Source organism: Polypterus senegalus, chromosome 5 (genome assembly GCF_016835505.1).
Source record: "Polypterus senegalus isolate Bchr_013 chromosome 5, ASM1683550v1, whole genome shotgun sequence".
Classification (NCBI taxonomy): Eukaryota; Metazoa; Chordata; class Cladistia; order Polypteriformes; family Polypteridae; genus Polypterus; species Polypterus senegalus.
The window spans coordinates 23,820,721-23,845,743 of NC_053158.1; the positions used below are offsets into that span (position 1 = coordinate 23,820,721).

The 25,023-nt window shown below is 37.6% G+C and overlaps 1 protein-coding gene across 1 annotated transcript in view; it reads right to left on the reverse strand.

The window, feature by feature from the left end:
- LOC120530166 (death-associated protein) overlaps positions 1-25,023 on the reverse strand; it is a 93,567-nt gene that overhangs the window by 68,337 nt on the left and 207 nt on the right. The window contains exon 2 of the mRNA XM_039754391.1: positions 24,283-24,379. Coding sequence (XP_039610325.1) covers positions 24,283-24,379 — 97 coding nt within the window. The remainder of the gene's footprint in view (positions 1-24,282; positions 24,380-25,023) is intronic.

Genomic DNA, 25,023 nt, shown 5'->3' on the forward strand with positions numbered 1-25,023 from the left:
TTCAGGCAAGATGTAATAGGTGGGTTTGCCTAAATGTTTGCATTTATTTGGAAAGTTGCAAGAAAAAAAAATTAACATTTATAAAGTAGTTTATCTGAAGGTACTTGGTTAATCCTGAAAATATAAGATAGTGGTGGCTTAGATAAATGTACCTTCAAAATAGAAGGCTCAAGGGAAGCACTGCGACGGGGCAGGTACACTCCAAGCTCCCTCTTCCCATTTGGAAGCCTCTTGAACCCGACACCGTCAATAACATAACCGAATGAGCGTGACAGATGGGTGCAAAACATACTAAGCAACAGGATGGTGCAAAGTGCAAGTGCTTTTATTACACAACCAGTAACGTCGCACTGCACGATAATGTGCAGTGAATACTCTTGACTTGAGCATTCCTAGTCTTTATCCTCTTTCTCTGTACGTTTAGCATTTGTTTGCTCAGAGGTTGATGCACTTGCTGCTTCCTGAGCAGCTCTCCTTTTCTCCACCCTAACGGCCCGCTTCTTCTCTTCTTTTGTCGGTATCTTTTCACATTAAAAGTACGATGCAAATCCCCCATTCCACCACATCCCAAAGGTGCTCTATTGGATTGAGATTGCCTCATGAATAACGCCATGGGTAGAATTCGTACTATAGCATGGCGTTAGCACAAAAGCCAAAATGTGCTTACACACAGAAAAATCTAAATGCAGGAATCTGTGCGTACTCCCAACTTCCACGTTCTTCCGATCAGCGTGAAACGTAACGCTCGTGCACGCACTTTATGTAACGCCCCAACTCCTCCCAGAATTACGCCTCTTTGAATATTCAAATCAATATAAATTGCCCTTAAGCTCAGCCTCCTGTGAAAAGACAATGGGAAAAGCACAGGGGGAAAATATAAGAATTTCAGCGAATACAAAGTGGAGGCAAAGGAAAAACATACTATTTGTTTAATTAAACCGTAGTATAATCAACAAAAGGAAGTTGATCGAGTGACAGAACGTGTTGGAGAAACTTGAAAGCTTACGTTCACAAAGTCGCACAGTGCCGGAAATAAAAAAGAAGTCACATATCAAAGTCGCCATGAAAAGGCGAGTTGTAGCCCACTGTGAGTGTCATATGAAAGCTTATTAGGGTACAGAGAAAAAAAGGCACACAGTGGGGAAAAATCACGAAATGTCAACTTCAATCTCGAAATTTCCACTTTAATCACTTAGTTTATTTTGTCATTAAAGTAGAACATCATAAACTTCATCTTAAAATCATTTAATTAGCCAGTTTCTCAAATCACATCGTAATTAAAGTAGCATGTTAAATGCTTTGTTTTGTATGTGATCTTCTATATGCTCCGTGTGTGAATCACTACTTGCTTCTTAAACCGGCTCTCTTCCTCCAACTGGACACAGAATCCATTACATTCATGATATTACAGCTCTCTGAATAACTAAAATACTGAGATGTATACGTGATATAATTTTCTTGATGATAGGAGTTAAAGCACGTTATTAAACATGGGTTTTAACAACGCAGTGATTGTGTGCGACCTTCGATGAAATTATTTATTGCAGCAGTACTCATGGGTGGCTCTAAGCTTGTAGCGGCCCTGGGCAGAGGAAGAATCGGTGGCCCCTTCACCCGCCAATGTCAAAATGGTATCTTATGCACGGTGGATGGCCACGTCCGTTGCAGGAACTGCATAGCCGCCTCGTGCTCATGACACAAGCATTTAACTTTTGCCGAAATTTGTCGCTGCATTTTTAGCTGTGTTGTTATTTTCTCTTTCCGTTTTATATTCAATATATATTGGCGTAGCCGCCCCTGCAGTTCTTGCTTTTCTTTCTCCAAGTAACCGATCACCACACAATCAGCTCTGCAATAGATGTTAAGCCATCTGTAAGCTTAGAGCGCCAATTCTTCAAAACGTTTAAAGAACATTGAAATATCTTCGTAGTACATGTTTAATTATTCTATCCTTCACGACAGTCCCAGTGATGAATATAGATTATTTAAATGAAGTTAGCAAGTTTTATCTGTATAATAAACATATTTTGTTGCAAGGAGCAATTGATTAAGTGCGTTTAAAGTTCTTGGGATGAAACTGTTTCTGAACGGCAAGGTCCGTACAGGAAAGGCTTTGAAACATTTTGCCGTGGCTGAGGTAGCGTGTGCTTGAAGCTGTATACTGAGAATTCTGTTTCCGATCAGCTGCTGCTGTGATTCACACTTAGATACAGTGATATAGGTACTCCGAGTGGTGCAGTGAGAGTAACATGGAAAAAGATGATGCGCTGTGGCAACTCCTAACAGGAGCAGCTGAAAGAAGAAGAAGAAGAAGATGCAGTGAGAGTAACAACGCTAAAGCACTTATGGTATTTGGAATACTATGGCTATTCCCTGGACCATTATTTTGTTACAAGTTAATTACAATCAGATGCATTACACTAATAAACAATATGTGGTTAGTTTTAGTGTATTTATAAAACCGCGTCAGGAAAATAAGGAGTAACCACACAAGAACACCCAGCATTGCTTTGATGCTGGGTGCCAGCAGTCTGCAAAACCGAGCAGAGAACTTGCGTACGACAAGGTATGAGGTACCGTGGAAAAGTGCGTGGCTTTACGCCAAGTGTAGGTTTTATACATCGCAATTTGAACGTGGAAAAGTTCTTACGCAACATTTCTGTGCGTACGCACCGTTTATACAGGAGACCCCTGGTGACTGTAGAGGCCATTTGAGTATAGTGAACTCATTCTCATGTTCAAGAAACCAGCTGGAGATAATCCGAGCGTTGTGACATGGAGTGTTATCCTGCAGGAAGAGCCATCAGAAGATGGTTACACTGCAGACATAAAGGGATGGACAAGGTCAGCAACAATACTCAGGTAAGCTGTGTCTTTTAAAAAATGCTCAGTCAGTACTAAGGGACCTAAAGTGTGCCAAGAAAGTATCCCCCACACCATCACACCACCACCTGCAACCTCAACTGTTGATGTAAGGCAGGATGGATCCATGCTTTCTCGTTATTGATGTAAAATTCTGACCTCACCATTGGAATATTGCAGCTAATTCAAGACTCATCAGACCAGGCAATGTTTTTCCAATCTTCCATTGTCCAATTTTGGTGAGCCTGTGCAAACAGTAATCTCAGTTGCCTGTTCTTAGCTGACAGGAGTGACACCCGGTGTGGTATCCTGTTTTAGCCCATCTGCTTCAAGGTTTGACATGTTGTGCATTCACAGATGCTCTTCTACATACCTCAGTTGTAACGAGTGGTTATGCGAGTTAGTGCTATCTTTCGATGAGCTCAAACCAGTCTGTCCACTCTCCTCAGACCTCAACAAGGCTTTTTGCCCACAGAACTGTCGCTAACTGGATATTTTCCTTTCTTTGGACCATTCTCTGTAAAGCCTAGTGATGGTTGTGCGTAACAATCCCAGAAGATCAGCAGTTTCTGAAATGTTCAGACCAGTCTGTCTGGCACCAACAACCAAGCCATGTTCAAAGTCACTTCAATCACCTTTCTTCCCCATTCTGACGCTTGGTTTGAACTTCAACAGGTCGTCTTCACAATGTCTACAGGCTGAAATGCATTGTGCTGCTGCAGTGTGATTGGCCCATTAGATATTTGCGTTAAAAAGCAGTTGAACAGGTCTACCTAATAAAGTAGACAGCGAGGATATATAAAGTTTTGAAATTTCAAATCTCCCATTGAAAACCATTTTCGAATTTGCAAAGTCATATATATTAAACAGGAAAAACGTTCTGTACAACTTCAAGTAGGAATTAGTTTAATGTTTCAATTTTACCTTGAGAGCAGTTGCTTGAACATGTACAATTTGTATATTTTCCTTTTTTACTTATCTGAGAGCCACTCGGATGCCCAACATCTGGCTAATCCAGCAGCACCCTTCTTTTACTGCTTTAGGCAAATTAACTACAGAAGTATAAAGAAAGGACACAAAAGGTCACTTCTCTGGACTTGCATGGAAGGGGAAAGAATTTATGTAAGCACATAAAAGATTAAAATTTATTGAACAATTACTTGCACATTTTAAATGTAAACCACTGATGTTACCAATTTGCAACTAATCATGCTAAGAAGTTCCTTGCTGCAGCATTTGGAATGGGAACTGACTAAATGTAGGCAGGTTTAAATATTTAATTTCACCTGTGATATAAAGATGGTGTGTGTTTGGGTCCTGCTGAGCTCCAGGCTAGACAGGAAAGAAGTGACCTGCATTAAAATGATAAAAATTGCACAATAATGTAACTTGGTTTGCTTGTCAACATAATTATTTGAGTAATATAACCCTCTCATAACAGACATCTTAAACATACTGTAACCAGTATAGTTGCTGTAGCCGGACAACTGCCACTACCGGCATGAAGAACGGGGCGTGAAGCCAGTGGATTATAGGCAGAGTAACATGTTTTCATAGGCCACAGTGAGGGGTACTTGGCAGTGTTTGAATTGATCAGTTACATGGATATGCAGCTGCTATAAGTGACACAAGTGTCATGGGTTTAGAAATGTAACTGCAGGTGAACTATGGGCAGAAAACTGGAGCCACTGGCCATGCTGACCACTAATAGCAATAGGGCAGGATTATAGATTGCATGGTTCTGATTACTTTGCAGTAAAACCTGTGTTACAGTTTATCAGTACCTGAACAGCCAGTTTTGCTTCCTTGCATCTTCATACTGTATTCCTGTTATACAATAAATCTGTACCTTTCATAGTTCTTACTTATTTAGATAATTTTAACTAGTATTAATAATTACACAGGGAACTTATTTCATAGGGCACCTTTTATAGAGTAATAGTGATTTATGCTAGTATAAGTCAATTTGTATAGTTATTTTTCATATGCTTATTAGAACATTAGAACACTCTAGACAAGAACAGGCCATTCAGCCCAACAAAGCTCACCAGTCCTATCCACGTATTTTCTCCAAGAAAACATCAAGTCGAGTTTTGAAAGTCCCTAACGTCTTACTGTCTACCACACTACTTGGTAGCTTATTCCAAGTGTCTATCGTTCTTTGTGTAAAGAAAAACTTCCTAATGTTTGTGCGAAATTTACCCTTAACAAGTTTCCAACAGTGTCCCCGTGTTCTTGATGAACTCATTTTAAAATACAAGTCTCAATCCACTGAACTAATTCCCTTCATAATTTTAAACACTTCAATCATGTCACCTCTTAATCTTCTTTTGCTTAAACTGTAAAGGCTCAGCTCTTTTAATCTTTCCTCATAATTGAACCCCTGTAGTCCTGGAATCAGCCTAGTCGCTATTCTCTGGAACTTTTTTTGTGCTATGATGTCCTTTTTGTAGCCTGGAGACCAAAACTGCACACAGTACTCAAGATGAGGCCTCACCAGTGTGTTATAAAGGTGGAGTATAACCTCCTGTGACTTGTACTCCACACATTAGCCTTCTTAATGGCTTCTGAACACTGTCGGGAAGTCGATAGCTTAGAGTCCACTATGACTCCCAAATTCTTCTCATATGGTGTACTCTTGATTTTCCGACCGTCTATTGTGTATTCAAACCTAATATTTTTACTTCCTATGTGTAATACTTTACATTTACTGACATTAAATTTCATCTGCCACAAATCTGCCCAAGCCTGTATGCTATCCAAGTCCTTCTGTAATGATATAATGAATTCCAAATTATCTGCTAATCCACCTATCTTGATATCATCTGCAAACTTAACTAGGTGTGTAATAGAAACACAGCATAGAGAGAAGTGTGTACATTGCTTCTTACAGGAAAAGGCGATGGAAAAAGTGCACTTGAATAAAAGTGCACTTTTGTTATACTTTTACACCAATATATGTTCCTGTGTTTGAACGACACAGGCAGATGGGGAGTGTCTGATGATTGCATATAGCGCCGAAGTTACTGCTCTTTACCATTCTTTCCTCTGCATGTCCTGGAGTACAAAAGAAACAGCATACAGCAACATGCGGGGACTGGCAGGAACACTCAATAAAACTGAATAAAAAGAAAAGCAAGTGACAGTGAGATACGAAGAAGGCAGCTTCGCCAGCGTTTGTGTGTCAGAACCCGGCTGGTGGGTCGGGGTGGGGGCATTAGTATGCATCGTGGTACACTGCAGAGCTATAGCGCGTCTTTAGTGAAAACAGCCGTGTGAGATGGGGTTGTATGGATTGATTCTGAACGCGACTGAGAGAATGAAAAGTGAATTAAAAAAAAGCTAACCTTTACAAGGATCATGAATTGCATCGGCTGTTACAGCCTGAAATCAAATGTATGCTTTTATTCTAAAACAGTAAGACTAAGAGCAGTTTACTTCTCAAAACGGAGTGGCGCAGGATCGAACTTGTGACCTTTTGATTCCCAAGCGGGAACTGATTCTATTGAACCACGGAGGCAGTTACAATAAACTGCTGTCAATGTTGCATGTTAAGGCGGCTTTTTGTTTCTGCAGTTATATTTTTGAATAAAAGCGCAATTGTGTTATTCTTGTGAAAATGTTTCTTTGCTATTTGGACTTCAGGCTTCATACACTATATAGTTTATGCCTACATTTTGTCATCTACTACTAGAATATAAAAAACGTTTCTGTTTTAACAATGTGTTGACACAGATTACTGTAGAAACGGAACAGACATGAAATGCGTGTGTTCCAAATAACAATCTATTATTTCCACTCTAAAACTCCACTTCACTCCCAGATACTCAATCAAGGCATGAGCTGGGAGAAGTTCGTGCACGTTCTAAATTGGTGGGGGGATGGAATAGCTGGCTGCTCCAAGCTTCTCTTTATCAGCACATTTAGAGGACAAAGGATGCTGTCGGAGAGGTGTGAAGGGATTTAAGAAGCGATTTAAGGTGGGACGGAATTACGAGTTTTTTCGTAGGCTCTGGTAATTCTAGTGTTAAACAAATCTTTCTTTCCTTCCATTATAAAAGGAAGAATGATGATACAAAAGAGTAATGGAGGTTCAAGTCTTTTATCAAAAAAACTGCTTCAGGGATAATAACACATGTGCTAATGTTGTTGAGTATAGTTGTATGCAGGCTGAATAATTTCAATTACATTTTACAATATGTGTTATACATGCTGCAATAAATGTCCGTTTTGTCTTGGCAGAGTTTTCTATATGACTCTATACTTTCCCTTTTTGTACTCTTTATTGAGTAGACTTTATCAGAATGCCTCAAATCCCATAGACTTACCCTGTTTATAAAGGTATTGTACTTTATGAAAATTCTCCCCACAGTCCCTTCTACTTCTATAACCTCAAGCAATTAAACAGAATAACAGAACAAGCAGGAGTTAAGTTACAAGTTTAAATAATATATTATTGACAATATTCACAAAATAATAATGAGCAAAGTACATGTGAATATTGGCAACCATACAACCTGATAAATGCTAGATGTGTAGTTTCAGGCAGCACACAGATCTGTAGTTACTTAAACATCTCTAGTTAAGTCATCATTCCTAGTCAGTTTTCTTCAGGACAGGCAATATGCTTGTTTCAATATGGCTGCCAAGTTGTGCTTTCTGCTTGTATTCTACTCTTCATTGCCATGGGGTGAGAGAGAGAGAGAGAGAGAGAGAGAGAGAGAGAGGGTGGGGTAAAGCAACCAAATTTATAGTTTCTCTGTCCAAATCCTTGCAATAGACTGCTGTGGTACAGAATCGCCTTGGATTCAAAACAAGTCCCACACAGCCATACTTCAGACAAGTGCGTGTACACACTGCCTTTTCACACCTGCCCCCAAGACCATTTGTTGATCCACTTTCCTGTGGGGGTTGTCTCATATGAATGTTCTGCACAGAAATCCTTGAGAAAGCATTTTGAACCCCCCTCCATAACAGCCCTGCCCCAACACACCCCGAAATAAAATTCACATACTGTGTCAGTCCTATAGACTTGGGGGTTAGTTAGACATGAAAGCACTGCTGTTCTCATCAATGAAATAAAATAAAACATTTCTCCTGGAACATTAATATTACATTTGCTTTGTCTGCTTTTGCTTACAAATAAAAGACATACAAAATATCAACTTATATACAGTTTCATGCCACAACATCCAAGATGGCATCCATGAAAAATGGTTATTAAAATACTGTATGTGATCATTTCATAGTCATTCAATCAATTTGAGGGATGGAAGATTGTGTAGCAGAATTCACGACTTTTTAGAAGAATGAATGTCATTTTGTGTTAAGATGACATTGTGTCTCTATTATCTGCAATGCGTTAGGTCAATTTCGTGACAACTTCAGCCATTCATGAGTTCATGTTCCTGAGTTTCTACCAGTTTTGTTTAAATACTGCAGCTTTTTTCTCCCCCAGTGGTGTGCAAGATGGTTTTGAGTGACTTTAAAATGACTCAGTATGGAGCCTCAATCAAGGGCTCTGTGTCTCATGTACTCTCTCTTCTGTTTCTTTTTCCGGTTTCTTTGTGGTGGCGGCCTGCGCCACCACTACCTACTCAAAGCATCATGATGCACCAACATTGATGGACTGAAAGCCAGAAGTCTACGTGACCATCATCATCAGGTCCTTCCATGAAAATGCTAAATACAAAGAGGACTGTTTGACTTATGTTAGGTAGATTGCCCAGAGGGGACTGGGCGGTCTCTTGGTCTGGAACCCCTACAGATTTTATTTTTTTCTCCCGCCTTTGGAGTTTTTTTTTTGTTTTTTCTGTTCACCCTGGCCATCGGACCTTACTCTTATTCTATGTTAATTAATGTTGACTTATGTTTGTTTATTTTTTATTGTGTCTTCTATTTTTCTATTCATTTTGTAAAGCACTTTGAGCTACATTTTTTTGAATGAATATGTGCTATATAAATAAATGTTGATTGATTATTGTTGTCAGGATTGGCTGCAGAACAACATCCCTTCAAAGCTCCTACTAGAATAAGTAAACAATCAAACCTGAAATCAATCTGGAATTAGAGAAAAGAGAACTAACATATCCATTTGGATTATTTCTTTATATAGGGGATCATAATTAGTGTGTATTTTTGAGCATCTGATATGATTGTGTTCTTCCCCCAAAGCGTTTAATGTTTTGGCTTAAAGAACATTCTAGTTGCAAATAGTTTCTACATAACACAAAACAAAGAATCAAAATGGCATCCCCTAGAATGTAACTCTGGAAAGCTTTTGGCTTTCTTAGCTTACATATATGTTAAACTATGAATGATATAAACCAGTTGTCTTTCTGAATGACTAAGATAATTCTGAAATATGGCTTGTGAAAAGATCAATTTAAATTATCTGACATCCAATATTCTTTGAACTTACCAAACATAGTTAACAATTTTTCTTTTTCTGTTCCTTCATCAGATTCAATTCTGAGAAGTCCATGAATGTGTTTCATTTTTTGATTTTTTTTTTCTTTCAAATTCTACTTTTGTACTAATAAATTATATCATTAGGCAGTTGCTGAATTTTCTTGTAAATAGGAAAATGGGAAAATCTGAGAATAGACTGGCAATGTAACGAGGAAGCAGTTTTAGGAGTTATAGGTCACTGAAGGTCAGGACTGGAGAATTGGACAAGAGTTCATCAAGATCGCTTCCTTATCAAGCTGTGATTTGGACAACGATAGACAGCTGAAACATTTGGCTGGCATTAAATATTAGATTTGACAAAATACCAATCCGAAGGGGAAATTCACCTGCATACAGCAGGAAAAACATAAAAACAAGGATACAGACTCACAGGACAAATAATATGGCCATTCAATCAATCGATATGTAAATAAAAATATAAATAAATACATCTATATTGTTCAGATATTTCAAAATAGTATTTTAAAATAAAATTAATGAGTGCTGCTTCCATTGTGCATACATGCAGAGTGTCAAGTAGTAATTGTGTTTTAATGTTTAAAATGCATTCATTCATCAAGCTGTCAGCCAGATGCATGCTATCCTTGGGCCTTTGGTCATCTTTTAAATTTAGCCAAATAAGTCTGAGAAAGCTATTTTGCTAATGTGACCACGTACTCAATTTGCCAGAGGCAACTGTTAGTGTTGATAACATTTTATTGATGTTCCCATCCACACAGAATACTATATGCACGAATACATCCTGATACATGAACAGATTTTGCATATTCATGGTCCAGTTGCTTATTAAGCAAAAAAAAAAAAAAAAGACAAACAACATCCACCTCAAAAGTACTGGGAAAGTATCTAATGCAATAGCCTTCTGATGAAAGGATGGTGCCCATAGCTCACTGAAGAATTTGTCACCATTGTCCTCTTGATTTTAAATTGGAGGTCCTTGATACGTATTTCTTGTTAGCTGTGGGACTGCTAATCTCTATGTTTTATATTCATCATCCTTAAAGCAATAAAACATTTCTTCTAGATCCAGGTTCCATAATGGCCATTGATCATCATGGGTACTACTTCCACAACTGTTTTTCCTATCAGAAAAATTAATGGTAAAGATGGTAGGCAGCAGATGCACATATTAATGTATTATTATTATTATTATTAAGGAAGAGACCACTGAAATACCAGTTGCTGAGAGAGGGGTGTATATAAAAAAATAATAAATCACCCTCTGTGATGTCAGCATAGCAAAATGTATATCATATCTCATCTTAAACTGCATAGCATCTTATGCACAGGCCTCTCTGACCACAACTTGCCTTTCTGGCCTGGACTGCAATTTTCTAATGTTGTTGAAGTTCTGTGTGATGAACAAGGCTTCACTTCATTAAATGTGAAAGGAAGGAAGGGGGTGCACTGGTAAACTGATTTTTATTTATTTTAAAACACACAAGGACAGAAGTGGTGGGTGTGGGGGAAAGGAAACATAACTGAGAACTAGACTATAAAAGGAGGTGGTAGAGCAAATACACATGAAAAACACATACATGCACATCTCAGCTCATCTGCCTGGGAGTTAGAAAGTGAAATAGTACTAACTGTTTAAAAGTCAGAAAATCATGGGCTTTATGATTGTGACATCACTCATGATTAACTGGCACTGGAATGTGTCCAAGTTTTTCTGAAAATAGAATGAACCAGATTTTTTTTATTAATACAACTGCACTGCATTTTTTCATTATGCCTATTGAGAAGTGTTATCTGTTGAAGAAGTTCTTAAAAGGAGATGCATTTAGATTAGAAGTCATATTGTAGATAATAGTAACACTGCTTCTTGTGAACTCCTTTGTTTTTTTTAATGAAATATCAATAATGTATTAATAGTAGAGATCCTGTGTGCTAATAACATCACACATTTCACTTAAAAGTAACACAGCAGGTGCAAATGCACATAGTAAAAGCAGAAACCAGCCAACAAGTACATTTATTAAATAATTTCAAAGAATGATTTAGCACCTGGTTAAATGTAAAAAGACTGGATATAAAGAGAACCTGTACAATGTGAAACTTTTCACGTCTATGAATGAACACCTTAGAAATAAGCTTTCTACCTCATTGCCATTAACTATCTTTGAGATTCAACAGTTTTTTTAATTGGTTTTTATTATGCATGCATTATATAGTTCCATTTAACAGGAAATGTTTTTGTGAAATGCTTTGTAATAATACAAACTATGAATGTTAATTCCAATCATATTTTAAATTCATTGTTAATTAATACTGGCTTTATTACTCTACACTCTTAATTAAAAAAAATAAAAATAAAAGCACAACTAAACACAAATGATGATAAAAGAAAAACTTTTGTTTGGAGGACTGTCCTATTTACATTATTGGCAAGAAGAAACCTCAAGCCCCAAGAAGTACTCCCCCTTTAAACGGTTATAGAAAAAAATTATTTGAACATTAGAAAAGTTTTGACAAGAATAGGACTGTCAGCCCAAAAGGCTCATCCATTATACTTGTCAAGATTGTTCAAAGCAACATTAGGTTTTTGAAGGGTCTCTAAAGTCCTCATCTCAACCATGCTACTCGGTAACTGACAGCATGTGTCTATGGTTCTTTATGTTACAAAACACTTTGTGACACGTGTGTAAAATCTGCCCATAACAAGTTTCTAGCCATGCCCCCATGTTCGTTTTGCATAAAATTTATTTTAAAGTAACAAATGAAATGTACTGTACCAAGCAAGTCCTTTTAAAAAAATGTCACTCATGTTTCCTTTTAATTTCCATTTGCTTCAACTGAAAAGGCACAACTCCTTCAGTCTTTTCTCATAGCTCAGTCCTGGAGTCAGCCTAATTGTTCTTCTCTGGATGTTTTCTAGCACGGTCATGTCCTTTTTGTAATATGGAGACCAAAACTGAACACAATACTCCAGGTGAGGATATACATGTAACTAGTGCGATATATAACTTAAGCATAACTTCCCTTGATCTGTACTCCACACCTTGTGCTAAATAACCTAACACTCCATTAGCTTTCTTGATTACTTTGTACAATTCTTAATGCAGATACTGAGAAGTTTATTATGACTCCTAGGTGCTTTTCTGAAGGGGTACTTTCAAGTTTCAGACCTTCCATTGTGTATTCAAAGCCAACGTTGTCCTACATGTAAACCTTTACACTTGCTAACATTAAATTTCATCTTTTGCAAATCCGCCAAAGCCTATATTCTACCCAAGCCCCTTTATAACAATAGAGCAGATTCTATATTTTTTTACCCTTTCACATAGTTTGGTATTATCTGCAAACTTAAATGATCTGGAGAAGAACATAATTAATAAGCTGGTTATTTATATTAAAAAGACTAGTGAACTCAGCATTGATCTCTGAAGGATACCCCTTTAAACATCAGACAATTCTGAAAATATTTCATCATAACTCTTTGCTTACTGTGTTTGAACCAACTTTGTACCCACCTACACCCCGAATCATATCTGATAGACCATAAAGCACAAAGAGCTGTACTTTTTAATGTATGCTCTCACAGTGATGAACAGCGTAATGCAAATGAGACCGTGCAAGAACAAAATGCTTTAAAATAAACAAACATTCATATTACTTCTATTGACGAGACTGCAGGTTTAATACTAAACAGTAATTACTAAGAAACTAACTGAATATACAAGAAATATGACAAATTTTCAGTTGTTCTCTAAAGATGCATTAATCTCTTACTTTTCTTGCATTTAAATTAAATAAAAATAACACAATTCCTATCTTTACTTGTAATCTTGTCTATAGTTAAGGGTTAGTATAAGGATACCTCAATACCTCACAGACATAGAGGCCAGAAATTCAGCATTTCTACATGTATATTCACCCATTAGGCTGACTCCTTAATCCAAGGCGACTTACAATATTTATGATGCCATTGATTACATTTCTTTTGGTTTTCCAATTGGAGCACAGGCAGGTCAAAGTGTCAACAGTGGGATTTGAACCCAAAACCTCAAGAGTTTTAAATTCAAAGCCTTAACCACTATATCATACTGCATGCCATAACCTGCCATTCTAGGACTGACCAATCCACACTGGGATTCAAAAAACTGACTCTATGGGTTTCACAGTCAGTGTCATGAATGTGGCTTCCATCATGATCATCAGTAAACAGAAAAGACTTTTTTTAGGCTCAGCTAGCAACTGCAAGAGGAATTTTTTGTTAAATGCTAAAACATATTTGGCAGATGCGACAGCATTTCCGCAACGTATCATTTAAAGAGTAAATTAGGCTGCTTGGATATGGAAGCTGAACAAGCAAGATGACTGGGAAAATACTATTTGGGATGTGTGTGTGTATGTGTGTGTGTATATATATATATATATATATATATATATATATATATATATATATATATATATATATATATATATATATATATATATATATATATATATATATATATATATATAAACATAATTCAAACAGTACATGAAAATTACATTAAATACAGTATGTAACATGATGAATGCCAATTGTGTTTTAGTTTTATTTTACCCACATTATAAGGGGGATGACCAAAGTAAAAAAATGAACAAAGGGAATTCGAATATGAACCAGCACTTTGTAGTGAACATAAAACTCAACTACATAGCCTCTAAACTACACTGGCTGCTAAAAACAAAAAGTGAAAAAAAGAGTGCTTTGAAAAAAAAAAAAATCTGCTGTGTAAGAAAAAAACTAAATCATACTTTCAATTTCCAGTATACACTAAAGTTTTCTTCCTAGGATCACAATCTTGCCATTTTGGAAAGGTTTGCCTACTCCAGTAAATTATAGGGGCAAAGAGTAATTTAGCCAAATCGGTAAAGTAGTACTATACACAGATCCAATGAAGATTTCAAAAAAAAGGCACTGCAAGAACAGCAAGCTTTCCATCTGGGTTTAACAGCATTGTGAAAGATCGAGGTAAAGAGAATATCAAATGGAACAAGAAAGTAGCTAACAAGAAAAGAACATGAACTGTTTCTGGAGGCTAAATAAGTTTTAGCTACATACTTCTGACAGCTGGTTCTATAACCATGGCCTAAAGTCCATTTTAGCTGGTAGAATGATCTGAATGAATCTGCTAAATGAGTAAATGTAGTGAAGAGCTCCCAGTGTGTGACTAGGAATACTGTACTAATAAGAACCAGAATGAATATCATGAAGTTGGAGGCTTTCCCCATTGCCTCAATATGTATGCAATTTGACCATTACTCACACTCCGTAATACACAACTGGGTTGAACAGTAAACATGGGAAGAGTACCCAGTATTAAATTAAAAAATTCTACCAGAGGATTTCAAATTCATGTTGGGAACAATGAAGATACACAGATGTGATGGTTAACAAGAATTGAACCGGAGAGGAAATGATTTGTTGGACTATGCAACACAGGAACTGTACACAATTGCCAACAGGTTGAAGTACTGGGACGCCGATATACGCACACAGGGCCACCTGGATGAAAGATTTTTTGACTGGATTTGCGCTGTATTTGGATTAAGACAACGGAAGACTTAAGATACTCAAAAGGAACTGTAATCATTACTTAGGATTTGTGACAGATGCTTCAATACACAAGATATTCAGAAATAACATCTATTTTCTATACAAGGCCGTGGCCAAATAAATCATATTAAATAAAATGTCACTCACAAAGGGGTTATAAAGGGTAATGGCAGGATAGTGTCTGCGTCTATGAAGTGGATACTCATATTGTAGGAACTACTAGTTAACACAGGAGAGGATCCATTAAATTGACAATTGTTACGTGCAGAAAATATAATCAATAATTAGTATCGATTAAATTACAACTGAGATTTATGCTTTAAATGGTTATTCACATGCAAGCGATTTTTTACTGTTATCATTCTTTTACATTGATGTAACTCGCATAACAGTATTTTAGTTTTGACTTGGAATACGAGACATTAACTACACAAAAAGGTCCCTATGAAATAGGCATCCTGAGAGAAGCTATAAATGAAATTAGATCAGAAAAATCAGATAAAAAAAAAATTTTCATATAGGCAACAACTGTTTAGAATATTCCTGGTTATAAAGAGAAAGATGGGAAAAGGGCCATAAATGGAATTGCGTCATTTTTTTGCAAATGGAGTGATATCTGAAATAACAACAAAATGGGGTAGCTACCACATCTTGATGATAAAGGAGGAGAATATGAGTAACACTGGAGAACTTTTAAGAAAATTTTGTCAAGTGGTTGAAGCAAGCCAGGTTCCTTTTGTATTACAGACTATTGTTCTATCACAACAATATGCTCCTTGTCTCCATGTCTGCTTCTATGTTACAAGTTAAACCAGCATTAAAAGCCAAGCAAAGCGTTATTTTCCTCCATCTTTCAAGTACTCTGTCCTCCATTTCCTGTTTTAAAGTATGTGTGGCGATGGGTTTTCAAAACTAGAATTACAGGCTTGAGATTAAAAAACATACTATCAGGACATGTCCCCAGCAAGGCAATTAGTCTACTGCATTGATTTCATAAAGGAAGGGAAAAAATATTTTCAGTTAATTTTTATTTCTTTTGGCAAACCACTTGGGCCTTTACAGAAATAGGGCAAGTATTTATCTAGGTGCTACAGAGGAAAAAGTGTTAGGAGGCAGAGCAAACACTTGAAACGTTCATGATATTTGTCTGAGGGTACAGGGGAGTGTTACAGCCCTCCACTAAAAAGTACAGGCAATGAAAAATTGAAATCAATGGGAAAAGTGGGGGTATCCTGGTCAATAAACTTGGATAAAAATGACTCCAGACTGGCAACTGGGATGGCAAGCCATATTTTCCAGAAAGGGAACAAAAAAAAACAACACACGTTAAAACAAAGTTTGCATTGCCCAAAACCACACTAGGGACAAAAATATTAATTATGGACACCAATAATGGTATAATGGTAATATCTTACACAGTTCCTGCCTTGTGCCCAATTTTAGCTGGAATTGGCTCAACTTCCTAGAGACCCTGGGTTTGGAAAAAGGATGAATGAATGATGTCAACATTTTTCAGGTCAGACTCAAGTACCATGATCTCATGTAACTGTGTTATAAGTTTGGTAGTTCTTTCACATGTAAAGAAAATTTTTCTGTAGGCAACAAGAATTCATTAAGAGTAGTCTTGAGCCTCATTTGCACTTTCAGTTTGGTTGTCAAACAGGTCCTCCATTAACAGTTGCAGAAACAATACAGGCAGTCCCCGGGTTACGTACGAAAGGGTCTGTAGGTTTGTACTTAGGTTGAATTTGTATGTAAGTCAGAACAGGTACATTATTTTAATAAATGCTATTGTTGACCGACTGTAACCAAGTGCTCTGCCAATAAATGATGGAGTTTCACCTCTCTCTGACCTTTTTTATTATTTCTACTTTATTTTCAATGGTGATGGTTTTTCCTCTTCTTTACTGTATTACCAGCACTTGCATGAGATTTGTGTTTCAGAGACACTCTTGAAGGGTGAAGACAAAAGATTAAGATGAGCTCTTCTGCACAGCACTGTACACGCTATCACAGCAGGAAGGCATCCGTCAACACGTCTGATGTACTGACAAGAGACAACGTCCTGCTATATACGTAACAGTACAAGCAGGCTTGCTATTGAGAATGAATGGAGGGCGGCGAGGGGCGGTTCACCACCCGCCCACCACACAGTAATCACCACTACAGTATGCTGCCTGCAGCGTCCACCCGCCGAGAACGAACATGGTGCGGCCAAAGGCAGGTAGTGAATCGCCCAACCCCAATTTAACAGGCAGCCATCCGAGGCACACTACAATGCTACCCCTGCCGCTCCGTTCACCTTCAATGGCCTCCGTTCAGCCACAACCGGGTCACCGCTTGCTGCATTACCAACCGTGTGTGCTGGGCGGGCAGTGAAACGCCCCCCTCCGCTCCATCCAGCCTGCGTCCAGTCAGAAGCAGCAGCTGCGGCGGCGTAGTGGGCATGCAGCTAACCATTGTCCTGCACACGAGCGATAGCTGTGGCCCTGGTGACTATGGTCACCGCTTGCTGCCAGGTGCCGCCCGAGGGCCACTACACTGAGCGAGCAGCGAAATCGCCCCCCTCCAGCCTCCGCTTACAGCATCCCCAGGCAGAAGATGATCAGCGGCAGTTACTGAGGCGCATGTGTCACAGCTGCGTCCTCGTTTGTAAGTCATAGGTCGGATGTCCGTAACCTGGGGACTACCTGGATTATTTTTATTCCTTCTGCTATCATCAAAACAATGACATTTTTAATTAGACACAGATAAGCCTTGATAACTTTCATATTTACCCCACAACCTAACCTACCTGCTACCTTATAAAATGCAGAGCTATTTTCTTATTATAGCAATTTAAGATGCTTAATTTTATTCTGTATTTTCCCTTTTTAAATCCATCCATTATCCAACCCGCTATATCCTAACACAGGGTCACGGGGGTCTGGTGGAGCCAATCCCAGCCAATACAGGGAGCAAGGCAGGAAACAAACCCCAGGCAGGGCGCCAGCCCACCGCAGGGCACACACACACACACAAGGGACAATTTAGGATCGGCAATGCACCTAACCTCCATGTCTTTGGACGGTGGGAGAAAACCGGAGCACCCAGAGAGAAACCTACGCAGACATGGGGAGAACATGCAAACTCCACGCAGGGAGGACCTGGGAAGTGAACCCGGGTCTCCTTACTGCGAGGCAGCAGTGCTACCCACTGTGCCATCCCTTTTTAAATCCTGTCCTACTGTTCCTGTATTATTTTCCAATTTTTCTTGTAATTTATTTAATCACACTTTGTCCTCAGCTGTGCCTACAGATGCACCTCTGGCTTGGCTTTCTGTTGATGGCAACAACTTAATAATCGTCTACGGTTTATTTGAGCCTAGTTGGTTCTACATCCTCATCACAAGTTTATTAAAGCTAAGGTGGCTCAAATATTTCAGCTGAATCTTGGCTCAAAGTCATTGCTTGTTTACCATTCAGTCTTGCCTTTAAATAATACCGTTAGCAGCTGCCACTCAGTCAGTCTCAGCGGAGTCCACCACATCAGCAAAAGGACAGTTGCATAACAAATAGTTTTCTGTGAGTGTGCAATTGGAAGTGAATGCTTCAACAAGGGATGAGCTGAGTACTCAGCAGCATAATACGACATTTTAAATAAATTACTGGCTTCTACAAGTGTGGCTTTTGGATTATACCCAACTTTGTGAATCTTTAAAATGTATCATTCACAAATGCAAACAACATTAATCAGACAATGAATTAAATATTCTTCATTGTACAATGGTCACAGTCCGTGTTTAATAAGGCAAGAGTAAGAGGTGCCACAACTGAATCAAACCCTCCTGTCAAAACACAACTATATGCAAAATTTACATTTTTGCTTAAGACATCTCATGTACTGGTTTATGAAAAGGGGTTCAATAAGCATTAAAATTAGGAAGTGCAGCCAGACCCTGGGACTACCAATATTAGATGGCTTAAGATTTGTTCAGCCATGACACACAACAGGCTTTGTCCTGCTTGTTTTTAATTTGCTATATTTACATTTTGACATTGAAATGTATGGATTAATAGTATAAAATTCTTCTAACATTTTATATTATTTTTTATTAGTATTATTGTTTACTTGATTGACACCTTCCTCTAAAGCAACTCACATGATCAGGATACAGTATAAATTGTTTAAATATGCATTTAAGTGTTGCACAGGTCGGTTAAATAACTTGGTCAGGTTCACAGACTGAAAATGGACTGGAAAAATGAACCAGTAACCTTTTGGTTTAAATGCCTAGATCACTGTGGCAACACAGTAGTTAGCACTATCATTGCTTCGCTCCGGGGGCCTATTCTTGAAAGCCTGCCAGCTCACTGTCTGTATGAATGTAATGTTTTGTGATCATATTTTTATTGATGTTAAACAAGAAAATATGCATAATAATAAATAAGGCCAAAAATTACACAAAAACACTAATCACTACACTGCTGCTTCAGATTCACAAGTCTCCACATCCACTTGCATTCCCTGATTCTTAAATGAAGGTATAGGAAAATACATGTATTAAAATGCACAAGGTGGTAATGGTTCATAACTAATACCACCATTTACAGCTTAAGTACTTCGGACTTCTTAGAAATGAATTCCATTTTTTTTTTTACATTTCTAGCACTCAACTAAAAAAGAAAAAACATGAAACTTACAAAGAAGTTTTGCACTATATTCAATTTTATCACTGTAAACAAGGAAGAGTCAATGGTAGAAACAAAGACACATATTGCTAGTTACAGTACATCTACTGGGCAATTTAAATAAATAAATGCAATAAAACCAGAAATTCTTCTCCACAGAAACACCACCCACCAGTTTGTATCAGTGAATTGAGTGGCATTTGTTAAAAAAAAAATAAAAAATACAAACATTCCCCAAACTTTCTTTGTTTGGTCTATAGCTACTTTAGGGCTATACTGCTGCAGTCTAGTTTTAAAAAAGTAAAATAAGAATTTAATATAGATATTAGACATACTCATCCATCTACCAAACTCACTCATTCAGAATAGGGTCGCAACAAGGCTGGAGCCTATCCCAGCAGGCATTGGGCAGAAGGTAGAAACAACATCTGAACAGGGTGCAAGTTCATCACAGGGTAAAGACACACACACGGGTCAGTTTAGCATCATCAATCCACCTAACCTGTATCCGTTTAGATTTTGGGAGAAAACTGCAGCACTCATTGGAAACCTACGCAGAAATGGGAGAAAATGCAAACATTATGCAGGAAGCACCCAGGGACACAAACCCCGGTCTCCATACTGCAAGCCACTCTTGATGGAAATAAAAAAAAAACCATGGTGCACAACCCCTACATACTATTGCAATTCATTATTATTGAGCTGCAATCTGCATGTATTATTTTTTGAAACTGGATACATTGCAAAAGCCTGCATAATAGAAGTTCTTTACCTACTCAAAGAGTAAAAGTAAACATTGTACTTCTATAAATACACAAGACTTTCTTAGGTTTACTTCACTGATTAGAGTGCCACTGTATTGTATTGCACAGAATAACCCTCCAAATCTTGCATTAATAAGACATTTTTAATGTGACCTGCAACACATTTCATATGTGGTTCTATTGGATTTTTGTAATTACTGTCATCTTCTAGAATAAAAAAAAAAATTGTATGATTTTTTTTTTTTGCCACTATGGTATCAATTACTGGAAGTGCATAGCAAACATAGAGAAAATTACAGTCACTTTTCCAATAAAGATTCTTTTGCAGATTTAAGGAATAGTGAACTTACAAGTCAAAATTTTCTTTACCTTATCTGTGAACACAAACACACTACAAAGTATTATTTGGCTATTTTCACAGACAGTGTACACGTCCATGTTAAGATATTATGTTTGGTTAAGAAAAACTTGCAGAATTACAACTAAGTAAAACTCGGCGTCGCAGGTAGGATGTTGGAGGACACGGGATGGGATTTTTGACCAATGAATTGGGGGAGGGGTGGATTTTCAATTCAAGTGCATGGTATTCTGGGAATGCCATCTTTCATGTTGAGTTTTCAGTAAATGACTTAATATTTTAGCATAATGCACACATTTTGACCATACAAATGAATAATGGACATGTGGATTATGTGACACATATTATGCAAGATTTGCTTTTCTTTTCTTCCCATGGATATTTTTGCATTGTTTGCCGTTATCCAAAATTGGTCACCTCATGGTCCTGTTGAAATTTCATTTTCAATATGTACTTTCTCCACTAAAACATGAGATTAAAAATGTTTTACATGGGTTAAGTAACATAAAAAAAAAAAATTTTTGGGAGAAGTATTTCATTAATTTCTCGGCCTGCTGACAATGTGTAGATATTATAATATCATTTCCTAGAAGTACTGAAAATTATTCCAAAATGTGGTACATTTTCATCTTTTGGGTATATATTTAAATTAAACCTCCACATATTATGCTATTTTAATAAATTTAGCACAGTAGAATTGGTCAAGCAGGACTCACGAGTCAAATCCAAAAAAAAAAAATCTACATATTCTCCCAAAACAAAAGCTTGGGGTAATGTAAACTTATTTTAGAAGAAAGTATACACGCCAGAATGATGAAACTTTGAGGTAAAAATAGCTTATGAAAAAATAAAATTGCTCTAAGAAAAAACTGATTTGATTCCAAGCAAGACATTGTTATTGTTAACTAAAAGATGAGCATTGCAATATGCAAGCTATGAAAGATAAAATGTGTATGACACTCAATATACAAATGGATTAAAAAAAAAACTGTACAAGGGTTAGAGACCTTTGTTGTAAAATTTACTTCTGACATTATGTATATCATTGTTGGGTCCATACAAATGTTGCATATTTAATGTAGTATATATCAATTCCCAATTCCAATGAAGTTGGGATGTTGTGTAAAATGTAAATAAAAGCAGAATACAATGATTTGCAAATCCTTTTTAACCTCTATTCAATTGAATACACTACAAAGACAAGATATCGAATATTCAAACTGATAAACTTTATTGTTGTTTTGCAAATCTTCACTCATTTTGAATTTGATGCCTGCAACACGTTCCAAAAAAGCTGGGACAGGGGAATGTTTACCACTGTATTATATCACCTTTCCTTTTAACAACACTCAATAAGCGTTTGGGAACTGAGGACACTAATTGTTGAAGCTGTGTAGGTGGAATTCTTTCCCATTCTTGCTTGATGTACAACTTCAATTGCTCAACAGTCCGGGGTCTCTGTTGTCGTATTTTGCGCTTCATAATGTGCCACACATTTTCAATGGGAGACAGGTCTGGACTGCAGGCAGGCCAGTCTAGTACCCGCACTCTTTTACTACGAAGCCACGTTGTTGTAACACATGCAGAATGTGGCTTCGGATTGTCCTGCTGAATAAGCAGGGACGTCCCTGAAAAAGACGTCACTTGGATGGCAGCATATGTTGCTCCAAAACCTGTATGTACCTTTCAGCACTAATGGTGCCTTCACAGATGTGCAAGTTACCCATGCCATGGGCACTAACACACCCCCATACCATCACAGATGCTGGCTTTTGAACTTTCCGCGGATAACAATCCGGATGGTCCTTTTCCTCTTTGGCTCGGAGGACACGATGTCCATGATTTCCAAAAACAATTTGAAACGTGGACTCGTCAGACCACAGCACACTTTTCCACTTTGTGTCAGTCCATCTCAGATGAGCTTGGGCCCAGAGAAGCCGGCGGCGTGTTGTTGATATATGGCTTCTGCTTTGCATGGTAGAGTTTTAACTTGCACTTGTAGATGTAGCGATGAACTGTGTTAACTGACAATGGTTTTCTGAAGTATTCCTGAGGTCACATTGTAATATCCTTCACAGAATGATGTCGGTTTTTAATGCAGTGCCGCCTGAGGGATCGAAGGTCACGGGCATCCAGTGTTGGTATTCGGCCTTGCTGCTTACGTGCAGAGATTTCTCCAGATTCTCTGAATCTTTTGATATTATGGACAGTAGATGATGAAATCCCTAGATTCCTTGCAATTGTACGTTGAGAAACGTTGTTCTTAAACTGCTGGACTATTTGCCCACGCAGTTGTTCACAAAGTGGTAAACCTCGCCCCATCCTTGCTTGTGAACGACTGAGCCAATCATGATACCCAATCATGACAAACACCTGTTTCCAATTAACCTGTTCATCTGTGGAATGTTCAAAACAGGTGTTTTTTGGACATTCCTCAACTTTCCCAGTCTTTTGCTGCCCCTGTCCCAGCTTTTTTGGAACGTGCTGCAGGCATCAAATTCAAAATGAGTGAAGATTTGCAAAACAACAATACAGTTTATCAGTTTGACATTCGATATCTTGTCTTTGTAGTGTATTCAGTTGAATATAGGTTGAAAGGGATTTGCAAATCATTGTATTCTGTTTTTATTTACGTTTTACACAACGTCCCAACTTCATTGGAATTGGGGTTGTACTATATAGTATAATTATTCTACAGACAAAGAGTATACAATGTGTTTTACAGAAAGCAAATGAAAATTGCAACTGGTGGCTTAATCAGTTTATGTTTACTGTAAAAATATAAGAACTAAACTATGTTACAGCAGCAATAATATTGGAATCTGGCGCGTCAACCTGCTATATATGGATGTCAAAATTTTCAGTTTTTCACTTCACATTAGATAATAGTGTAATATAGTTAAGTAGTGAATTTGTTTCTTCCCATGTTACAATGTTAAATTTTCCTTTAATCCAACAGAGAAAATTCACTTTACATTCTAGATTATCAGTATAAAAGTCACAGGTTCAACTCCAAATGGCTTCAGCCTGCATCTGAAATGGTACAAATGTATTACTGTTTTTATATGAATAAATCAAGCCGTATTTAAAGTCTACTCCCGAAGTTAAAAAGGAAAACAGTAGATAACAGTGGGTGAATATGAACATAAATTTTATTTAAGAGTACAGTATAGACGAGGTAACTGAAGGACAAATGTGTTGACTCTGAATTCACTAATCCATCAAGAGAATGAATGCATTACAGTAGCTCAAAATGCTTAACAGGAGGCTAATTTAGAGAGCTGTTAGAATTCAAAGGTTGCAGGTTTGAGGCTGGCCACTGGCAGATAGAATAATGCAAACCTGTGAACTGAGAAGGGTCATGGTGTGTGTGTGTGTGTGTGTGTGTGAACCCTTGGCAGGACAACCTGTACCACTTAGTATTTCAATATCTCACCCTAACCTCACCATTTAGTTGGGATACAAACATTAAAAAAACACATTCCTCGAGGAACCTAAACCAACAGTCCCACGGGCCTTTAACAAGTATCTGGATGAGATATTTGGATAGCTTAGCTATTAAAAGGTACAGACAGGTGTTCCATTCATTTCATGGTATTCATCTCTTACCTGCTGCTTTCATACTCCTTGCTGTCTTTGTCCTTCTCTTGGGGATATTCACCAGCTCCCTGGTGTTTCTGCACAATCCTCATTCCTCCAGCTTTAACTAGGATAAGAATCAAAGTACAAAAACAATCATTATTTAGCAGTTAAAAGAAACAAAGGGGACTCTGTGGTTCTCATATTCTCCTCCCTGAAGCACCCCTTTCACTGACCACTTAATCTGTCCAGTAATGAAAGGTTTACTCTACAGGCCCAAGACAACTGAATTATAAGGTTCAGTATATGTGAACAGATGTGGTCACTGAAGATGTCTTACCGTTAAGTGGATTATGCAATGGAGTGACTTGAATTGATTTCCTTGGAAATGCAAAACAAAATGATTAAAGGGTATTGGAAATTGTTAGTTTTGCGTAGCATGCAAATCGCGATGTGAACTATGCACTATTAAAAGAAATACCATTGCAAGCCGTTATTTAGGAAGTCCCGAAAGCTAGCAAGAAAGACAAAAATGATTATTTTTGTTTAACCATGATGTTATAAACTAGTTGCGGGTTTAAATTGCGGACTTACTAAAAGTTTAAGTTAACCTCTGACTAAAATAAATAAGTTATTTCAAAAACTTACAACTTTTCATTGCCATAAATGTCACCGGCACGCAGCTACCATTTGTACGGACATTCTTACACTAAACGAAGAGAAAGGACAAAGTCGGAAAAAGCTGCACTGAAAGGGGTTCATAAAAGAACT